Source organism: Bos taurus, chromosome 2 (genome assembly GCF_002263795.3).
Source record: "Bos taurus isolate L1 Dominette 01449 registration number 42190680 breed Hereford chromosome 2, ARS-UCD2.0, whole genome shotgun sequence".
NCBI lineage: Eukaryota > Metazoa > Chordata > Mammalia > Artiodactyla > Bovidae > Bos > Bos taurus.
In genome coordinates, this window is record NC_037329.1 from 4,881,101 (window position 1) to 4,900,056 (window position 18,956).

Below are 18,956 nucleotides of genomic sequence, written 5' to 3' on the forward strand. Positions count from 1 at the left end.
TGGGGGCCTCCATCTGGCACAACCGTGCTTGTCTTTGGAGACAGAGCGAGCCTGTAGACGTCTGGGTTCCTCTTTGTTGGGAGGACCCCTGAGGAAGCAGGCCCCGAGTGCCCGACGGGCCTGGCACTCCTTGGCTCCTTGACTGGGCACAGTGGGATGGTAACACACTGCACAGTTACTCGTATGTGTTCAAAGATATTTGAAAAATAAAGCGAATTTTTGAGCTGCTCTTGTCCACGTGATGTCCTAGGTTCAGGAAAAGCATAAAGAAGAAAAACACCACGTTTGCCTTGCTGTCCAAAGACGTCAGCTCCAGCTTGCTGCCGTGTCTCCTTCTGCTCTGTCCTGTGCCAAGGCTCCTGTTAGAGGGCTCACCTGTGGCCTTCCCAGCAGCAGGATTGTTGGCTGACTTTTCTGGGCCACTGGGCTGAACCCTCAAGGCTTCCTGGCATTTGTTCGGGCTGTGGGGGTGAGGGTGTTGTTGTTCAGTCGCTCAGTCGTGTCCGACTCTTTGTGACCCCATGGACTGTAGCATGCCAGCCTTCCCTGTCCTGCACCAACTCCCAGAGCCTGCTCAAACTCATGTCCATTGAGTCGGTGATGCCATCTAACCACCTCATCCTATGTCGTCCCCTTCTCCTCCTGCCTTCAATCTTTCCCAGCATCAGGGTCTTTTCTAATGAGTCAGCTCTTTGCATCAGGTGGCCAAAGTATTGGAGCTTCAGCTTCAGCATCAGCCCTTCCAATGTATTGATTTTCTTTAGGGTTGACTGGTTTGATATCCTTGCAGTCCAAGGGACTCTGAAGAGTCTTCTCCAATACCACAGTTTGAAAGCATCAATTCTACAGTGCTCAGCCTTCTTTATGGTCCAACTCTCACGTCCATACACAACTACTGGAAAAACCACAGCCTTGACTAGACCTTTGTCTGGGGTGTTCAGGGATGTCTTCTCCAGGGAGGTGGCCCAGCTGTCTGGGGGAGGGTGCTGCGGAGGGGCGGCTGTATTCTTCACACCTGCCTCACTCCCCACAGACACCTGTGCCGACCCTGTCACAACCGCGAGAAGGCCAAGGGCCTGGGCAAGTACATCTGTCAGCGCTGCCACCTGGTCATCGACGAGCAGCCCCTCATGTTCAAGAATGACGCCTACCACCCTGACCACTTCAGCTGCACCCACTGCGGGTAGGGGGAGAGCTGCGTGGAGGTGGGACAGCCACCCAGGGCAGTTATGGGGCTGGAGAGGAGGACCAGGTGGGCAGAGGAGCGACGGGAGAGTGGGGTGCAGGGGAAGGTAGAATGGGGGCCCGGGGGCAACCGTGCAGGAGACTCCTCTCTTTGGGGCTCCGTTCAGGGAGGACTGGAGACTCAGAGTTGCACGAGGGACGAGAGAGGAAGGAGAGGCTGCAGAGCCCCACCTCGGGTCTGTCCCAGATGCCCAGTCTGATCTAGGGGCGGAGGGGCCGAGAACAGATCTGTGCCAAACACAGGCCTCCTTCTGCGAAAGCTGAACGGGAATCCCATGCCCCGGGGCGTGTCTGGGGCACAGGAAGTCTCCAAAGAGAGCAGAGATGAAAGCACCCCCTGCCTGAGGGGCTCTGCAGGGACAGAGCTGGAGGTGGGGGCTGTCTGGAAGCTGCTTCCTTGGGTCTGCAGGAGCGGGAGCTGGGCAGCGCCCTTACCGGGGGCTCTGCATTGTCTTCCAGGAAGGAGCTGACCGCAGAGGCCCGGGAGCTGAAGGGCGAGCTCTACTGCCTGCCCTGCCATGACAAGATGGGGGTCCCCATCTGCGGGGCCTGCCGCCGGCCCATTGAGGGCCGGGTGGTCAACGCACTGGGCAAGCAGTGGCATGTGGAGGTGAGTGAGGCCGGTGTGGACAGCAGGTGGGGGCCCCGGCTCACGCTCACACTCCCTCCCAGCCCTGGGCCGTGCGGCCGGCTCCCAGAACTGACCTTCCTCTTGGGTGCTGCCCTTCCTGGCCCCTGGACGGGGACAGGTCAGTCCCTGGGGCCCAGAGACCTAGGCACACAAAGCATGGCCAAGCAGGCACACCACCCCCCAATCTTCCTTTCCCTCCTGGCCTTCTAGAGGATTCCAAAGTCCTGAGACACCCCCACCCATCCTCCCTTTCCTGGTCTTCTAGAAGATTCCAAAGTCATGAGAACGCCTTGGGGACACAGGTCCAGGGCGCCCTGTGGGATTGTGGTTGATGGAAGTGGCTGTGTGTACTGTGCAAATGGGAGCTCAGCCCACCTGCGGGCAAGATGGTCAGGTGTGTCCCACTGGGTCACACTGGGGGCTCCACTGGGGGCTCTGGCACTCACAGTCACTATCTGGAAGAGAGGCATGCAAGCCCGTGGCTAGGCCAGCTCTGTGTCCCACAGGCTCTGCCTTGGGTGGCCCCTCTGTGAGGGTCCTGATGTGGCCCCTGGCCCCCAGCCCCCCATGGGAAGGTGAGTCATCACACCCAAAAGCCTCCCTGAGTAGGAAGACGTGTCCGGTGACTCTGGGCTTGTAGAGACAGAGGAGTGCGGGACACTCTGCGGGAGTGCAGCCCTCTGTGCTCCAGGCACCTCACCAGCACCTGACCCCTTGGGCTGCGGGTGCCTAGCAGCGAGGAATGAGGTCTGCTGAGCAGGGTCAGCTCACGGAGGTGTCGGCCCCACGGCCCTCCTGTGGGTCCACCCCATCAGCCTCTGGGCTGCCTCCTGGGGTCACTGCCGTCTCCTGGGGAGGTGGCTCCTGCTCCGACTCTGCCATCCCTGCCCCTCGCCCCCCTCCCCAGCACTTCGTCTGCGCCAAGTGTGAGAAGCCGTTCCTGGGGCACCGGCATTATGAGAAGAAGGGCCTGGCCTACTGTGAGACCCACTACAACCAGGTGCGGCTTGAGGCAGGGCAGTGGGATGCGGTGCTGCGGGGAGCCAGTCAGGGCGGGCTGGCCGGAGAGGGTATGGGGCAGCCTCCTCCCCTGGGAGCCCCCATGGTGGGTGCTGAGTGGGGGCTGTGCCACAGGCCTGTGTGCTGAGTGTCTCGGGACCTGGGCAGCCCCTGTGACCTCAGTGTCTCCGTTTGGGAAATGTGCCCTGTGGCCAGGCCTGTCGTGGGGACTGAGTGAGATGGCATGTGGAGTCCTGGGCTCTCGGGGTGACCTGCGGCAGGCCCCCTCCCTCCTACCAGGCCCAGAAAAACCACCCAGACCGCGCCCCTCAGGACACCAGGGCGGCGGAGGGGGCAGCACCTCCACCTGTGTTTCCTGGGGGGGCGGTGATTCTGACCAGCCCTCAGGCCCGGGAGGCCTAGGACGGCCGGGAGGCCCTGGCAGATGACAGGAGCTGCCCTTTGGGGCGGGGTGGGGCCACACCCCTGGCCCAGGGCCGGGGGCATGAATGCCAGCAGCCTGTTTAAGCCCCTGCTCTGTCCACAGCTCTTTGGCGATGTCTGCTACACCTGCAGCCACGTGATCGAGGGCGATGGTGAGGCCCGCCCCACCCCCCGCCCCGTCCCTGTGCCGACTTCCTGCCCCAGCCCCTGTCCCCCGCACTCTCTGGGCTTGTGGGTCTTGCAGCTGTGTGCCCAGCTGCCCCTCCCTGCGCACAGGGGGCCCTGTGGCTGACCTGTGGGGTCACTGAGCCTGCATCTGCCCCCACAGTGGTGTCAGCCCTCAACAAGGCCTGGTGCGTGCACTGCTTCTCCTGTTCCACCTGCAACAGCCGGCTCACCCTGAAGTAAGTGGCGTGCCCACCTGCCACCGCAGCCTCGCCCCGCCCCACCCCCACTCCCGCGCCCCGCCCCCGCCCCACCCCACTCCCGCGCCCCGCCCCCGCCCCACCCCCACTCCCGCGCCCCGCCCCCACTCTCGTCCCCCGCCCCCCCCACTCCCCCTGCCCCCGGGCGGGAGAGGAGCCACACAGCGGAGACCCACACAGCACCCCTCTCCTCCCCTTCCCGCTCCTGGAGCCTGCTGGGGTCTCCTGTTGGAGTTGGCTTTCCGTGGTTTCTCCCCTTCATTGGGCCTTACCCTGAACGCCCACTGACATCGGCCCCTGGGGATGCAGTGGGCACAGGGGCAGCCCCCACCCCGAGCAGGGAGGTCCAGGGACCCTCAGGGCCCAGTGGGAAGAAGAGTCACACTGAACTTTGGGGAAGGAAGAGCCCGGAGCAGCACGCTCAGAGCCAAAGGAAGCAGACCTCCTCGGAGAATGAAAGGGGCAGGACAGCTGGAGCTGGAGCCTGGTTTCCCAGGACAGCAGGGAAGGTTCTGGAGTGTCAGCATTCAAGAAAAGTCTCTGGGCAGAAAGGGAGGCCTGGAGGCCCATCTCCTACCTCCAGAGGTCTACCGTGACCTCTGGCCACAAAGTCACGCCCAGGGCGGGGGACAGGCTGCTGTGTGGGAGGCGGCCTGCTCCGGGCCCAGAGGAGACCCCACCCCTCCTGACCACTGCCCGTCCTCCCCAGGAACAAGTTTGTGGAGTTCGACATGAAGCCCGTGTGTAAGAGGTGCTACGAGAAGTTCCCGCTGGAGCTGAAGAAGCGGCTCAAGAAGCTATCGGAGCTGGCAGCCCGCAGGGCTCAGCCCAAGTCCTCGGGCCTCCACCCTGCCTGAGAGGCCCGCCCACCTGGCTGCTTCCTGCTGGGTGCTCCTCTGCTGCCGGAGGCTTCACTCTGCACTTGGGCTCCCTGAACCTGCGGCATCTCGCTCCTGTCTCTGTGCTCAGCATCCCTCCTCCTCCCCGCCACCTTCGAGCATCCCTTCTCTCCCTCCTCCCAGGAGGCCATGGGGCAGGGGCCTGGGTGTAGTGAACCTGTGACAGGCCCACATCCGCAGTTTCGGCCCAAGGTCCTCCAGGGCCAGGAACAGATAGGGGCCGGTGCCACCTGACTCAGCCTACCCTGCCCTGGCCTGTCCTGTCCCATCCCTGCAGGAGGCCTCCTGGCAGCGTGGCCAGCCTCCGCCCCTCGTGGCACAGATGGAGCCCCCAGCCGGGCAGCCGCCCTGGGCCCTAGGCCACGTGGGTGAGGGCCCTCCGGTAAACTGTCCTATCCCCACCACGTGCTCACTCAGTCAAGGAGGATCCCAGGACCCAGACCAGGCCGGCACATCCTGCATTTCACCCCACACAGCAGCTGGAGGGGCCTGGCGCACCCCGCCTCTGGGGCACATGCTGACTCCCTGGGTGCAGTCTGGAGCCAGGAGGCAGTGGGCCCCAGTGGGTGGTTTGTTCCTGCCCTCCAGGAAGGATGTTACACTCGCACAATGAATGAAGGCTTCTTTACACCACCGCAGGGCCTGTGTGGTTTGTGGCATCAGGGTGGACGTGCTACCTCAGTGAGAGAAAGACAAAGACCAGACTGGATGGGCATCCCAGGGCCAGGCTGCAACAGGGCCTGGAGACAAGCTCAGCAGAGACCCTCAGTCCTTGAGGGCTGGCCCCGTGGGTGGAGTTGGGGGACAGGCCAGCTGGGGCGGTCCAGGGCGAGCCCAGGCTCCACAGCCCTGCATGCAGGTCTGCCCTGTGTGTGGGCAGAGGGGCCCACAGCTCCTCCAGCAGACCCCCCGGCAGCCTCCCGTGCTCAGAGTCCTGCTGGGGATGGGGGAGAGGTGTGCCAAAGGTCCATTAGGGAGTCTGAGAAGCAGGAAGGGAAGGAAGTGGAAAGAAGGGTGAGACATGAAGGAAGTCATTCTCTGAGGATGAAGCTGTCCTCCCTTGTCCCTGGGGGGATCATAGTGCTTTTTGCTTTTTGCAGAAGGAACTTTTCCTGGCCAGCACCTCCTGGATCTCCTGCCCATCTAACCCGCAACCCTCTTCTCTCATCGACACACACACCCCAGTGCTCCATGAACGTTTATTGAACACTTCTACGGGGGTCCTCTCCATCATCCACCCATCAGCTGGGAGGCCTACCACTCCCAGTGCTGCCCTGGGCTCCTGCCTTTGCCCCTCATAGTCAGCACCCAGGGGAGGGACCCACTGGGGTGCCAAAGGGTGGGAGGGGGTGTTCTGGGGAGAGGGCAGGCCTCAGGCCCAGAGGAGGGCCCTGGGTAAGCCCCACAATGACCCCTGACTGGGGAGGGCGGCTGAGTGGGCCAGAGGACCCTGCTGCTACGGGTGGCTTGGGACTGAGCCGCGGGGGGCCCGCTGCCGGTTCACGGCGCTTATCAGCTGCTGCACATATGAGGTCAGCAGGTCATCCATCTTGTAGCCCTGCGTTAAGGAAAGGTGGGTTATAGTTAGGCAGGGCGTGGACCAGGGCTTAGGGGGCCCAGCTGCCTCAGTGACACCCCAGGCAGACGTGGTAAAGAGAGAAGCAGGACTGTGTCTGGGCCCTGAGTACTCATCCCTCCTGGGACCACAAAGGCCCCTGCCAGGCCTTGATGCCCCCGAGTGACATGCCCAGCCCTCCTCGCACTGCACCTCCATCGAGTCCTCCACCAGCCCAGCCTGGCTTGTCCCTGCCAGGCGTGGGAGCCGGGCCCTCCCATGAGCAACTCACCCGGTGGCATCAGGGGTCAGGCTGAGGGAAACCTAGTGTCCAGAGCCTCTGGGCGCTTTGTGTCTGGGCTAGGAAAAGGGACCTGGGGCACTTGGAAGGCCCCTCAGGCCTGGAGCTCACCAGAGAGGTCTCACACAGCAGGCGGCTGCCCCGGCCCAGCCCCCCCAGCACCATGTGGAAGTAGGTGCTGCCGCTGCTCCAGCTGGCGATCTTGGTGAAGGGGTAGGTGGTGAGCAGGTCCTGTGGCCACAGCAGGCGGGTGGGTCAGAGCCAGCCCAAGCCCAGGAGGTCTGAGGGGCCCTGGGGCTGCACTGCTGCCCCGGATCCTCTAGAGCCCAGGGCCGACGTGTAGGAGGACGGGCACCCAGCCCCCCTGCACGGGGCCCCCCCGGTCCTGCCAGGGCCCTCTGCTACCTTGGTCTTGGGGTGGATGAGCAGGACCCCGTGCCGGTTGATGGCGATGAGGATGATGTCCGGGTGGGAGGGCTCCGAGGTTTGCTGTGGAGGGAGGGTGTCACGGGGATCACAGCCCCTCCCTGAGACGCAGCCACGCATAAGTGCCCTCCCAGACCTGGCTGTGGCCCTGCCTGTGGCCTGTCTGCAGGAGAAGCTCAGGCTGCCGGGGCCAGAGCTGTGTGGGGCCTGCTTGGCCAGGACAGCGGGTCTGGGGTGCCACCTACCTTCACCTCAAAGAAGGCAGACCCAAAGGTGGGCCACCGGCAGATCCACTTCAGGAAGGCCACCTTGGCCTCCTCCACCGTCTTGTCCTTGTGCTTGTTGCAGGCCAGGAGGATGTTCTAGGGGAATCCAGGACCAGTGAGGTCTCAGTGGAGACCACAGCTTGGCTGGCCCACCACCCGAGGCTCTGCGGCCCCAGCCAGAACAAAAGCCGCTGCCCGAGGCCGGGGGTGGCAGACCCAGTCCACCCTCCCACAGCCACACGTGGGCAGGACCCCTACAGGGGCAGCAGCCAAGGGCCCCCTCCCCAGCCCCCAACAAGGACCTTCTTCCATTCCTCTGGGGACATTAGGCGCGTGAGGTTCTCAGGCACGAGTTCCCGCAGGATCTTGGGGATGCTGGCTAGCTGGGGCCGGTCATCACCAAACCTGGCCTTGTAGATTAGGCTGGCCAGGTGGATGGCATCCTCCCTGGAACACTTGTGGAACCCACGCAGGTACTTGGGCAGCTCCTGGGTGAAGGAAAAGCTGGATTTTAGGCTCCTGCCACCCCCAGCTTTGCGCTCAGGTGGTAGCCCAGTAGAATGTAGGAAACGGAGCCTGCAGAGAGATAAGGTCCTCAGGGTTAGGTTTCCAGCAGAGGGAAGATGGCTGAGCGCCTCGCTGGAGAGCCGGGCCTGCTCTACCCCTTCGGGGCAAGGCCTAGCACTTGGCAGGCGCGGGACCCTCTGGGTCCTCCCCTCGCCGGTAGGCATGTTGCAGGTGAGGGTACAGCCACTGTCTGCAGGTGCCGCTGCCCCAGGCAGTGCTCTCCATCTGCTCCTGGCTCCAGAACCCTGACCGACCACGAGGCCCTGGGCAGGAGGTGGGTGGCCCTGGGCAAAGAGGCCATGCCCCACTCTGAGGGCAGGTGTGACTGAGAAGAGTGGCCCCAACACCCCCAGGAGGGGCAGCCCGGTACCTGGTGGTAATGAAGGATGGTGTCTGCCTTCACATCTTTCCCAGGGGCCACGTTGAGCCACAGTTTCCGCATGAAATATACCTGATAGGGGATTGTCACAGGGGCCCCTGGGCAGGGGCAGCAGTGAGCACAGAGCCTGTCCCTGGCCAGCCAGGCTCTGAGGCTTTATCCCCACTCCTGCACCCCGCCACTTGGCCCTCCCATGTCGCTGCTGTGTCTGCTGCCATGACCTCCCCTTTGGAAAGCCCCCATACCTCTCTCCCTGGCCCCCAGCCCTTCCTCAGCCTTCAGGATGAGTGGGCGCTCCTGGATCTCCCTGCGGGGTCAGACTCCCTTCTGCCCCTGTGCACCCTTCATCACCCCAAAGTCCGGCCATGTGTTCCAGGCCTGCCCCAAGCCCAGCCCCTGCCCGAGCTGGTAGAGTTCTCAGGGCAGGGCCTCACTGCCTGGCCCCAGGCCTGGCCACACCCATGAGCCAGGGGACCTGAGGAGAATGAATGAATAAATGGGCATGGGCCATGCGGGAGGGTCCCGGGGAGCTGTCTGACCCTGGTCCAGGAGGCAGACAAGCTCTGCTTCACCTCATATCCCAGCAACACCCTCCTTTGTGGCCCCAGCCTGGCTCTCAGAGCCTTCTGCTCACCTTCCTTCTGGGGCTTGTTCTTCTTTACCCAGTCGGACACTTGCCGCAAGGAGTCAAAGAAGAAGTCTCCCTCCTTCTGGCTGATGACCTGGGGCAGGTGGAGAGGAGGGTACAGGCAGGCAGGTGTGCAGGAGGCCAGGTGTCACCCTGGGGCTCTGTGACCCCTCTCGCCTGTGTGCCTGTGAACCTCGGCGGGGCTGGCCCAGTGCTGGTGGGAGACCCCCACCCGCCTTAACCGCCTTCCTTCCCGCCCCCTGGCCTGCGGGCCACACACCTTGTCTGCGATCTTGATGAAAAGGCTGCAGCCCTCCCAGGAGGCAAGCTGCAGCCGGGCGGCGATGCTGTCACAGGCGTCCCGCACCCGCGTGTTGGCACCCACCTCCAGCATCTGGGCAGAGAGGCAGCCCGGCTCAGCTCTGGATAACCCTCTGAACCCTGCTGGCTAAGGCTGGGCGTGCCCTGTCCTGAGAAGGGTGAGACTACCCCTCTAGAAACCTGGCCAGATGTGTGCACTATTCTGTCACAGGGCTCACTGTCTCGGGGTACCCAAGAGGCCTGGCTGTTTCAACTTGCTCTGAGAGCCTGCAGCCAGACTGGGAACTTCCCATCATGGGCTCTGCCATCTCTAGGCCACAGTCCACTTGGGGAGGGCCGTGAGGTCATCACCCCCACTTCCCCTCCCTCCACTGCTGCCATTTAGCCAAGGTCTCCCACTGGAGGAATGGATGGCAACCCACTCCAGCACTCTTGCCTGGAGAATCCTTTGGACAGAGGAGCCTGATGGGCTACAGTCCATGGGGTCGCACAGGGTCAGACACAACTGAGTGACTTAGCACGCACGCATGCACTCCCAACTCGTACCTGGCTCTTCCGCTGTCCCCAACAGCCAACTGGGCTCCATCCATAGGCACCTCATGGGCTCCCTGCTCACTGTGGCCCCAGGGCTGGGTGGAAGCCCCAAGGGGCCTCTAGGCCCTGGAACTCAGCCTCGTTGCCCAGCCTCCTGGCCTCCTCACTCCTGTGCCTGGCCTGGAAGGCCCCCCACGCCTTTGGGACATCCCAACTCCCCGCCATACTACAACCTGCCCAGGGCCAGTAGTCCCCTGCATGGCGCGGAGCTCCTGAGGGCACCCAGCACTCAGTTCATGCTGGTGGGGGCCAGCAAAGCAGAGCAGTATTTTCACAGGAGAGGGGCTAGGAGCGCACAAGGGGAGACAGTCCATTCGAACTCACACAGCTGTGTCTGTAGGCGTCTCCCAGCCCTCCTAGAGTGACCCCAGTGGGGAGGTGCCTTGCTCTGGCTGTGAGCCCCTGGTGGTGTGGGGGGCGGGGCGGGGAGGCTCACCTCACTTGTGTCGTTGGGCAAGTAGACCTTGTGGCAGATGCGGGAGACGTTCTGCTCAGCGGCCTCCACCTCCACCTGGTGCGGCGGCTGCTTCCGGGGCCCTGTCCTGGAGCCAAGTGCGTGCTGCATAGGCCACCCACCACCCCCACCCAGGCCGGGCCCCAGCACCAGCCTCTGAGCTCAGCTATGTGCCATGCACACAGCAGAAGCTAACCCCAGAGACGTGCACAGTGGTGCCCAGGTCAGGGCGGGGAGCTGCCCTGTGGAGGCGCTGGGCACATGGCCCATAGGAGGCGGCAGAGGCCAGCCTGGCCTCATCTCCCAGGAGCCCCGAGGTTTGAGGACACGTGGGGAGAGGACCAGGCTGGGCAGGCCACCAGTGGGCAGGGCGGGTCGTGTTCCCATCTTCACATAGCTGGGCATCGGGTACGGGCCTCTTCATGACCCAGGTGGCCACTCGTGGCCAGGAACTCTGCCAACCCCTCCAGCCTCCCTGCAGCCCTCCTGGGCCTCTCTTGTGTCTTCCTCCCTGGTGGCTAGGACCGGGTCCTATCTCCCCAGACTGACACCACTTCAGACAGGAAGCTGAGTCTGGCTCCTCTGGCGGGTGTCCCCACTGGAACATGATCCTGGGAGACTGGAGGCTCCCCCTCTCGCCCGGCACTCCCAGACCAACGTTCCAGGGGCACCTAGGAGTTGGTAGGCTCACCTCAGGACCCTCTGGATGCGGCGGCTGCAGTCAGGGGCCAGCACCTTCCTTCTCCGCGTGTCTATGAACTTCTGGGCGTGCGGCAGCAGCGCCTTGCCGGGTGGGAAGAGGCCGGTGCAGAGCCATAGCAGCTGCCAGCCCCGCTCCTCGCTGTACCTGTGGGCGGCAGCACAGGTCAGCCCAGGAGGGGCCCCTCCTGGAGGCCCGGCCCGCCAGCACTGCAGGGAGATGGGGCTCTTTGTAGGATTATCATGTGAGCAGGGCCCTGCCTGAGGCCCTGGGCAAGGAGGCCACTGCCCTGCTGCCAATGCCACCAAAGCCTTCCTGCTCACAGGAAGGGAGGGAGTGCTATCATGCCCATTTTGTGAAGGAGAGCACTGAGGTTTAGAGAGGCCAGGGGACAAATGAGACAGGGTCGGAGAGCCATGGCTCAGGGCAAGAAGTCCCAACACCCCCCCCCCCGCCACAATGTTACAACGAAGGCTGCCTTTACGAGGTGGGGGCTGGGGGAAGGACCAAGGGGGCCCCGGGCACAGCAACCCTGTGCCCACTGCCTTCCATCCCTCCTTGCTGCCCACAGACCTCTTGGTGTTGTGCGTCAGCTGCTTCAGGATCTGGCAATAAACCTCATCCTGCAGGACGGCCTCCTGGAGGGCTGATGAGAAGATCTGGTCGGTGAGCTCCAGGGAGGTCCAGGCCTGCCGAGAGGGGTAGTCACCCATGTACCTGAGGATGGGTGCAGCCGTCAAGGAGCAGCGCCTCTCACCACTGATCCTGAGTCTGGCCCGGAGCTGATCCCGCGCCCCTGCCGGGGCACTTCACTGCCTCCGGAGCAGCCCCCTGCCCTGAGAGGCCTGGCCCTCGGGTGGGCTGGCCGTGGGGCCCGTGCCCACAGGCTTGGCGTGGGGTTGGGGCAGGCCGGCCGGGAAAGGATATCGATGAAGATCTGACAGGCAGCATCCCGCAGCTCAGCGTTGGCGTGGACGCGCCGGAGCAGTGGCTGTCGCAGGGGCTCGGCCGAGTGGGCCCACAGCTGCCCGCGGGTTCGGGCGAGGGGCAGCACGGCTCTGCTGACAGTCTCCTTCTCGGGGACCCTGTGGGGGTGGGGGCCAGGTCAGGGTGTGTGCTGCTGACAGTCTCCTTCTCTGGGACCCTGTGGGGTGGGGCCAGGTCAGGGTGTGTGCTGCTGACAGTCTCCTTCTCGGAGACCCTGTGGGGTGGGGCCAGGTCAGGGTGTGTGCTGCTGACAGTCTCCTTCTCTGGGACCCTGTGGGGTGGGGCCAGGTCAGGGTGTGTGCTGCTGACACTCTCCTTCTCGGGGACCCTGTGGGGTGGGGGCCAGGTCAGGGTGTGTGCTGCTGACAGTCTCCTTCTCTGGGACCCTGTGGGGTGGGGCCAGGTCAGGGTGTGTGCTGCTGACAGTCTCCTTCTCTGGGACCCTGTGGGGTGGGGCCAGGTCAGGGTGTGTGCTGCTGACACTCTCCTTCTCGGGGACCCTGTGGGGTGGGGGCCAGGTCAGGGTGTGTGCTGCTGACGGTCTCCTTCTCTGGGACCCTGTGGGGTGGGGCCAGGTCAGGGTGTGTGCTGCTGACACTCTCCTTCTCGGGGACCCTGTGGGGTGGGGGCCAGGTCAGGGTGTGTGCTGCTGACGGTCTCCTTCTCTGGGACCCTGTGGGGTGGGGCCAGGTCAGGGTGTGTGCTGCTGACACTCTCCTTCTCGGGGACCCTGTGGGGTGGGGGCCAGGTCAGGGTGTGTGCTGCTGACGGTCTCCTTCTCTGGGACCCTGTGGGGTGGGGGCCAGGTCAGGGTGTGTGCTGCTGACAGTCTCCTTCTCTGGGACCCTGTGGGGTGGGGCCAGGTCAGGGTGTGTGCTGCTGACAGTCTCCTTCTCGGGGACCCTGTGGGGTGGGGCCAGGTCAGGGTGTGTGCTGCTGACACTCTCCTTCTCTGGGACCCTGTGGGGTGGGGCCAGGTCAGGGTGTGTGCTGCTGACAGTCTCCTTCTCGGGGACCCTGTGGGGTGGGGCCAGGTCAGGGTGTGTGCTGCTCCTTGCTCCAACCCACCATGGGCCGTGCACACACAGTGCAGAGAGAGCCCAGGGTTCCAGGGTGGGCCCCCACGGGGATGCCCTCTCCTCCCACAGCACTCCGCTAAGAGACAGGTGGGTCATGTCAGGGTCAGAGGGCCCCCTCCCTGCCCAGGGAGCCCACGTGGGCACTGCTTCTGCTTTCATGGACCTGAGTCCCCAGGGAGCACAGAAGGGCTGGTTGGGGTGGGGCCTGGGATGGAGCAGGGTGGGCACCTAAAAAATTCATAGGAGAATTCCTCCAGGGTGTGCAGGTTCTCCTCGGGCTGCTCCTCGGGGGGAGCCTCTGTGGGCCTCCCCTCCTGGGCCGCCAGCTTCCGCTTCTCCGGTGACATGGCCAGCAAGCTCTGGGGGTGGGGGTGCACAGGTATGGTGTCCAGAAGGCCCCACCCATGGGCTCCTCCTGGCCAGGTGTCCTCAGAGACTTGGGAGGGGCCGGGCCACAGGGCTGGACAGGCCTGGACCTACCCGTCCTGTGTCACCTGCTCTAGAACCCAGGACCAGTGACGCGATGTTTCTGAACCTGTTTCCTTTTCTTCAGGGGGCGCTCAGGCCCACCAGGCTCCCCTCTCCTGGGGCACTTCTCTTCAGGGGTATCCCTCACCCTGGCCCTGCTGGCCTGGCCCCCCACCTCCTTCGGGCCTTGTCACTGAAGTGTCTGTCCCTCAGGGAAGTCCTCCTGGACAAGGTGAGCCCCCTCCTAGAATCTGCTCCTGTAACAAGTGCTGCTTCTTGGTGGCACTTTGCACACTTGCCATCAAGTCGTCATTCATCCAAGTCTCCTTGAAGGTGGAGATTCTACGGTGTTTGATACTGTATTGTGGTACAGGGCATGCAGTTGGCACTCATACATGCATTTGGGAGGCCTATCTGTCCTGTCTCCCTGGGCGGGGGCTGGGGGCGCTGGTCTTGGGGGTTAGGGTGGAGTGGTTGTCAGGGGTAGGGAGACTTGAGCCCCCTTGGGTCAGGCTTTTTAAACGACATTGAGGCAAGATGGGTTTACCCCCAGGATGCTCCCTGGTGGGAGGGATGCGCACTGATTGAGCACCTGCTGAGTGCCAGGTGACACCCCAGCCACTCACTGCACAAGCACTTCCTGCCTCTCCCAGAGGGGCGGCAGGGCTGGCAGGGCTGACATGACACCCAGGCTTTCTGGGGGGTGGGCCCAGGCACCTGAGCTAGGACCCCAGGCCTGGCCTCTCAGCCTCTTCCACAGGTGCCCAGGGGTGCCAGGCTGAGGGCAGGCGAGCACGTGAGTTACCAGCAGCTGTGCTGAGGGCTTGGTGACTGTCGGGATGGTGTAGAGGCAGGAGGTAGGCACCAGTCCCGTCTTCTCGGTCCGGTCATTCTGGGCCAGGGTCCAGTTCTCAGAGGCCAGCAGCCCCTGCTTCTTTGTCAAGATCAGCAAGTCCCCCTTCTTGAAGGGCAGGAGGGTGGAATCCTCTACAGTCACATGGACACACACAAGAGACAGAGAAGACAGTTTCCCCAGGGTTCAGTGGAGGCCAGAGGCCCTGCTGGCATCCTGTGGGTGGTCCCCTCTGACAGGTGAGGAAACAGGGACACAGAGCAGGGGGCCCAAGGCCACCCCGAGAGTGACTGGGGGTGGGATTCCCTGAGCTCAGGCACTCGGGGGGCCTGGACAGGCACAGCTGGGCAGGCAGAAGCTGGGGAGACCTGCTCAGAGGCCTGACCAGGAAGTGGCCAGGGAGCCGTGAGGCAGATGGACCAAGGGGACAGAGGACTGGCAGGCTGTCACCACACCTGCCCAGGAGCTAAGTGACCCGTCTGAGCTTGTTTCCTCAGCTATAAGATGGAGAATATCACCCTTCCCTCCTAGGGCGGCTGTGAGGATGAGATGGGCCGTGGGGACAAAGCTTCTGCTGATGTTTCCAGCGCAATTAAGACCCTATGCACAGCCCTCCCCTGCTCCCCTACTTTCTGAAGCCTGATTTCCAGCTGTGCTGAGGGAAGCTGTGGCCATCAACGAGACCACCAGGCCTCACCCCGCTCCCATCCCCACCCGCAAGCTAAGCGGCCCTGGACAAGCTGCGTTCCTCCTCTGAGCCGCCAATCCTTGTCTGCAACACTGGATAACGGTGGCTGTGGGGATGGTGTGCACTGCACGGGCTGGTGACCTGGCTGGCTCTCCCCCTGCTTCCAGAAGAAGGGCATCCCTCAGTGCCCTTCACTTTGGAGGGGCTGAGAGCCCTCCTGAACTCCCTTATCTTGCAGGAGGGAGGGCCTTGCCCATGGGTGACCCTGAGTGCTTTGTGGCCTCTCCCTCTCTCTGCTCGAGTCCCTCCCCTCTGCCTGCTTCGTGACCACCAGGGCCTGGCACAAGCAAGCCGCCCTCCAACCAGCCACATGAGTGGCCCCTCACCAGCCCCCTCCCCACCTGGCTGGGTACCTGTGGCCTTCCTGTCCTGCAGGGCCATGGCGAACACGGACCTCTCCTTCAAGCCCTCCAGAAACATGGCCACCAGCTCGGCGACGGCCACACTGCTGGGGGACCGGAACTCATACTCCTCTTCGTGCAGCGTGGACAGCATCAGCCTCTGCCCACCCCGGGCCTCCCTGAGGGGGAAAGAGGGCAATGTGACCAGAGGCCTGCCCCACCCTCCCCCTGGGTCAGCCCCTCAACAGCCTGAGGGGTGACCTGCCCAAGTTACAGAGTCCAGAGTGCCAACCATCACACCATGAAGCCCTCTTACAGATGAGGAAACTCCAGTGTGTGTGGAGCCATACAGGGCCTGGGGCTGAGCATGGATCTGCCCTAGCCCCGGACTCTCTGTGTACGTGGGCAGATGAGCCAGAGCTTAGGGTCCTGTTCTATGGGCTTCAAAGGCAGTGGTGGTGCCAAGCCTGTCTGTGGAGTCAGCTCTGGGCAGGCAAGGTGGTGGCCAGCGTGCAGGGCCACCATGGGGCCACTGCAAAGAAAGTTGGTGCTGAGATGGAGCTCCAGCCTGGGTGAGTTTGGGTGAGCTACCCAGCCTCTGTGGGCTTCCCTGGTAGCTCAGCTGGTAAAGAATCCGCCAGCAATGCAGGAGACCCTGGTTTGATTGCTGGGGTGGGAAGATCCCCCAGAGGAGGGCATGGCCACCCACTCCAGTATTCTTGTCTGGGAAATCCTATGGACACAGGAGCCTGGCGGGCTACAGTCCATGGGATCGCAGAGTAGAACGCGACTGAGCAACTAAGCACCTACCCTCTTCATGCCTGTTTATTCATCTGCAGAGTATCGAGTGATGGGGGGACTTATTGGAATAGAAGAGAGCACCTAGCACAGTCTGCCTCAGTAAGTGGTACCAGCATGTGCCCTGCACACACTGGGAATGACCTTAATGGTCATGCCACACTAGGGTGTGTTTTAACCAAGGAGGGGCTCTGGCAGGGCACAGGCAGGCCTTCCAGAAGGGCGTGGAGGCCTTCTCAGTAGATGAGAGCCGGGGGCAGGGTGTCTGGGGCACGCCTGGCATGCAAGGTGGTCCTCACTCTGCTCCATGCTCTGCACACACAGGCCTGTCCCTTGCTCCCTCTCCCAGACTGCTGGCACCTCCATGTGAACAGTACCCACCAGCGAGAAGAGAAGGAACCTATAAGTGAATGGACACTCCAAAGGCTGCAAGCTTATGTGCCTCTTTCCAGGGGAGCTGGGCTCTAGAGGAAGTTTGAGAGGGCAATCGGTGGTGTGTGGACACATTGCTGACCCCAGGACAGTAGAGGGCAGGGCCTGAGCCAATGGCCATTATGCCACACATATGATGCAGTGTGAGTCAGTCGGGCCCCCAGTAACAGTGTGCCCCATCCCTCTCCTGGTCTCTCCTGGAGCCCCAAGGACTGAGGTTGTGGGAAGGAGCAGGTTTGGGGCTTCCCTCGGAGCACCCACCTGTTGGTGATCAGACTCATGACCTCAATGAAAGAGAGTTCTAGGAGCACCTTCTCTTTCTGGTCCAGGAAGTACAGCCCCTTCCAGTTAACAGCCAAGATCAGCTGAGTCTTGGGCAGTTGGGGGCCTGGCAGAAGGAGAGAGGGGTATGAAGCCAGGGCTGGTCCAGGGTGGGGGCCCACTGGCACCCTCTTACACATCAGACACCATTACCTGAGAGTGTGGTGACTTCAAAGAGCCGAGAGAAGAGCAGCGGCCACTTCAGGCAGGCAGTGTCCACCACCTGCTCCTGCACAGTCAGTGGCCTGGCCCGCTTCTGGGTATAGGGTGCCTGCACGGAGGTTGCGATGATGAGTCACCTCCATCACTTATCCCTCAGCTAACTCCTCACCCGGTGCCCAGGGAGCTCATTTGCTGGATCATTCTGTGAAGTCTCTGCCTAAAGCCAGGCCAGTGTCCGTGAGAGTCAGGTGAGGGACTCTGGTGGGCTGGGGAGGGCCCATCACTGGTGGTTCTGATCCCCGCTTTAGAATCAGAGCTCCCAAGGGCCGGAGGGCCAGGCTGCTGCTCGCTGCCTGAGCCTGGAAGACAATGAGGGGCACGTGCAGCTATCTGTGGGCCCCCATCTGCGGGCTCAGACGGGCTCTCAGCAACACCGGCCTCCTTGGGCTGCGTGTTGCTCCGTGCTCAAGGCCCGCATTGGTGTCTGTGTCTATGTGTTGGTGCTCCACTCTGCCTCTCTTCTACACTTTGGGAGGCATCTTTCAGGGACCTTCACCTCAACCCCCCTCCCCAGTCCTGTCTCACCTTCCTCCCTCCCTCACCCTTGGCTCTATCTGACCTTCACCCTTTCCTCTTCCCATCTCCACAGATCTGTAACATCCAGCTGGAAAATCGCCGGCTGTAACATCCAGTTGAGCCTTCCTGTTATGATTTGTTGGATAAAATGTTGTTTCTCTTGTTCCCTCTTTAAAAGGTGGTTGGGTAACATTCATATACTGAATCAGGGGATGTAAACGGACACATCCTGAGATTTGGTGCTTTGCAACACATATCAAGGATTTTAGAACATTCATGCGTGCTCATTCACTTTAGTCATGTCTGACTCTTTGCAACCCTATGGACTGTAGCCTGCCAGGCTCCTCTGTCTATGGAATTCTCCAGGCAAGAATACTGGAGTGGGTTGCCATGCCCTTCTCCAGGGGATCTTCCAAACCTAGGGACTGAATCCACGTCTCTTATGTCTTCTGCATTGGCAGGCTGGTTCTTTACCACTGGCACCACCTGGGAAACCCAACATTTGTACACTCTGAAATCCCTTTTCAAGAAATCAATCTTGATGAAATAACCATCAAGCATATAAAAGGTGTACAACGAGATTCACTTCATCGGTTTAACAGTGAAAATGGGACATGACCTTAAAGTTCACCAGTGAATGAATTGTAGCTCATGAATACAATACTATTCAGCCCTTAAAAACAGACTGGTATTTAGTGACACAGAAATAAGGGCCCAAACTATTAAGCGAAGTGAAGAAGTAGGTTTAAAGCTGTCTAATGATGATCCAATTTTTATTTTTTAAAAAGGTGTGTTTCCTAACAATGAGAAAACAGAAAGAGAAATTAAGGAAACAATCCCATTCACCATTGCAATAAAAATAATAAAATACTTAGGAATAAATTTACCTAAAGAAACAAAAGATCTATATATAGAAAACTATAAAACACTGATGAAAGAAATCAAAGAGGTCACAAATAGATGGAGAACTATACTATATTCATGGGTTGGAAGAATCAATATAGTGAAAATGAGTATACTACCCAAAGCGATCTACATATTCAATGCAATCCCTATCAAGCTACCAACAGTATTTTTCACAGAACTAGAACAAATAGTTTCAGAATTTGTATGGAAACACAAAAAACCTCAAAAGCCAAAGCAGTCTTGAGAAAGAAGAATGGAACTGGAGGAATCAACCTGCCTGACTTCAGACTATACTACAAAGCTACAGTCATCAAGACAGTATGGTACTGGCACAAAGAGAGAAATATAGATCAATAGAACAAAATAGAAAGCCTAGAGATGAATCCACGCCCCTATGGACATCTTATCTTTGACAAAAGAGGCAAGAATACACAACAGAGAAAAGACAATC

At 61.3% G+C, this 18,956-nt stretch overlaps 2 protein-coding genes across 9 annotated transcripts in view; one reads left to right on the forward strand and one right to left on the reverse strand.

Moving 5' to 3' along the window:
• Positions 1-5,278, forward strand: part of LIMS2 (LIM zinc finger domain containing 2) — a 44,100-nt gene extending 38,822 nt beyond the window's left edge. For 5 of the 6 annotated variants that reach the window (XM_005202198.4, XM_005202197.4, XM_059874353.1 and 2 more), the window contains exons 5-10: positions 1,034-1,183; positions 1,705-1,855; positions 2,784-2,876; positions 3,423-3,471; positions 3,648-3,723; positions 4,454-5,276. In XM_005202198.4, the coding sequence (XP_005202255.1) occupies positions 1,034-1,183; positions 1,705-1,855; positions 2,784-2,876; positions 3,423-3,471; positions 3,648-3,723; positions 4,454-4,601 (667 nt within the window). In that variant the 3' untranslated portion in view covers positions 4,602-5,276. Of the gene's footprint in view, positions 1-1,033; positions 1,184-1,704; positions 1,856-2,783; positions 2,877-3,422; positions 3,472-3,647; positions 3,724-4,453 lie in introns of all 6 variants that reach the window. The other variant, NM_001130751.1, reaches the window with a different exon arrangement.
• Positions 5,279-5,828: 550 nt separating this feature from the next.
• Positions 5,829-18,956, reverse strand: part of MYO7B (myosin VIIB) — a 103,601-nt gene continuing 90,473 nt past the window's right edge. Inside the window, exons 32-48 of one of the 3 annotated variants that reach the window (XM_010801818.4) lie at positions 17,015-17,132; positions 16,802-16,928; positions 15,323-15,489; positions 14,174-14,355; positions 13,129-13,259; positions 11,762-11,919; positions 11,408-11,561; positions 10,826-10,981; positions 10,117-10,222; positions 9,046-9,159; positions 8,772-8,859; positions 8,129-8,235; positions 7,494-7,679; positions 7,171-7,287; positions 6,905-6,988; positions 6,611-6,730; positions 5,829-6,201 (exon numbers count right to left, since the gene is read on the reverse strand). In XM_010801818.4, coding sequence (XP_010800120.1) covers positions 6,100-6,201; positions 6,611-6,730; positions 6,905-6,988; positions 7,171-7,287; positions 7,494-7,679; positions 8,129-8,235; positions 8,772-8,859; positions 9,046-9,159; positions 10,117-10,222; positions 10,826-10,981; positions 11,408-11,561; positions 11,762-11,919; positions 13,129-13,259; positions 14,174-14,355; positions 15,323-15,489; positions 16,802-16,928; positions 17,015-17,132 — 2,217 coding nt within the window. In that variant the 3' untranslated portion in view covers positions 5,829-6,099. The other 2 variants (XM_010801817.4, XM_010801819.4) reach the window with 2 other exon arrangements.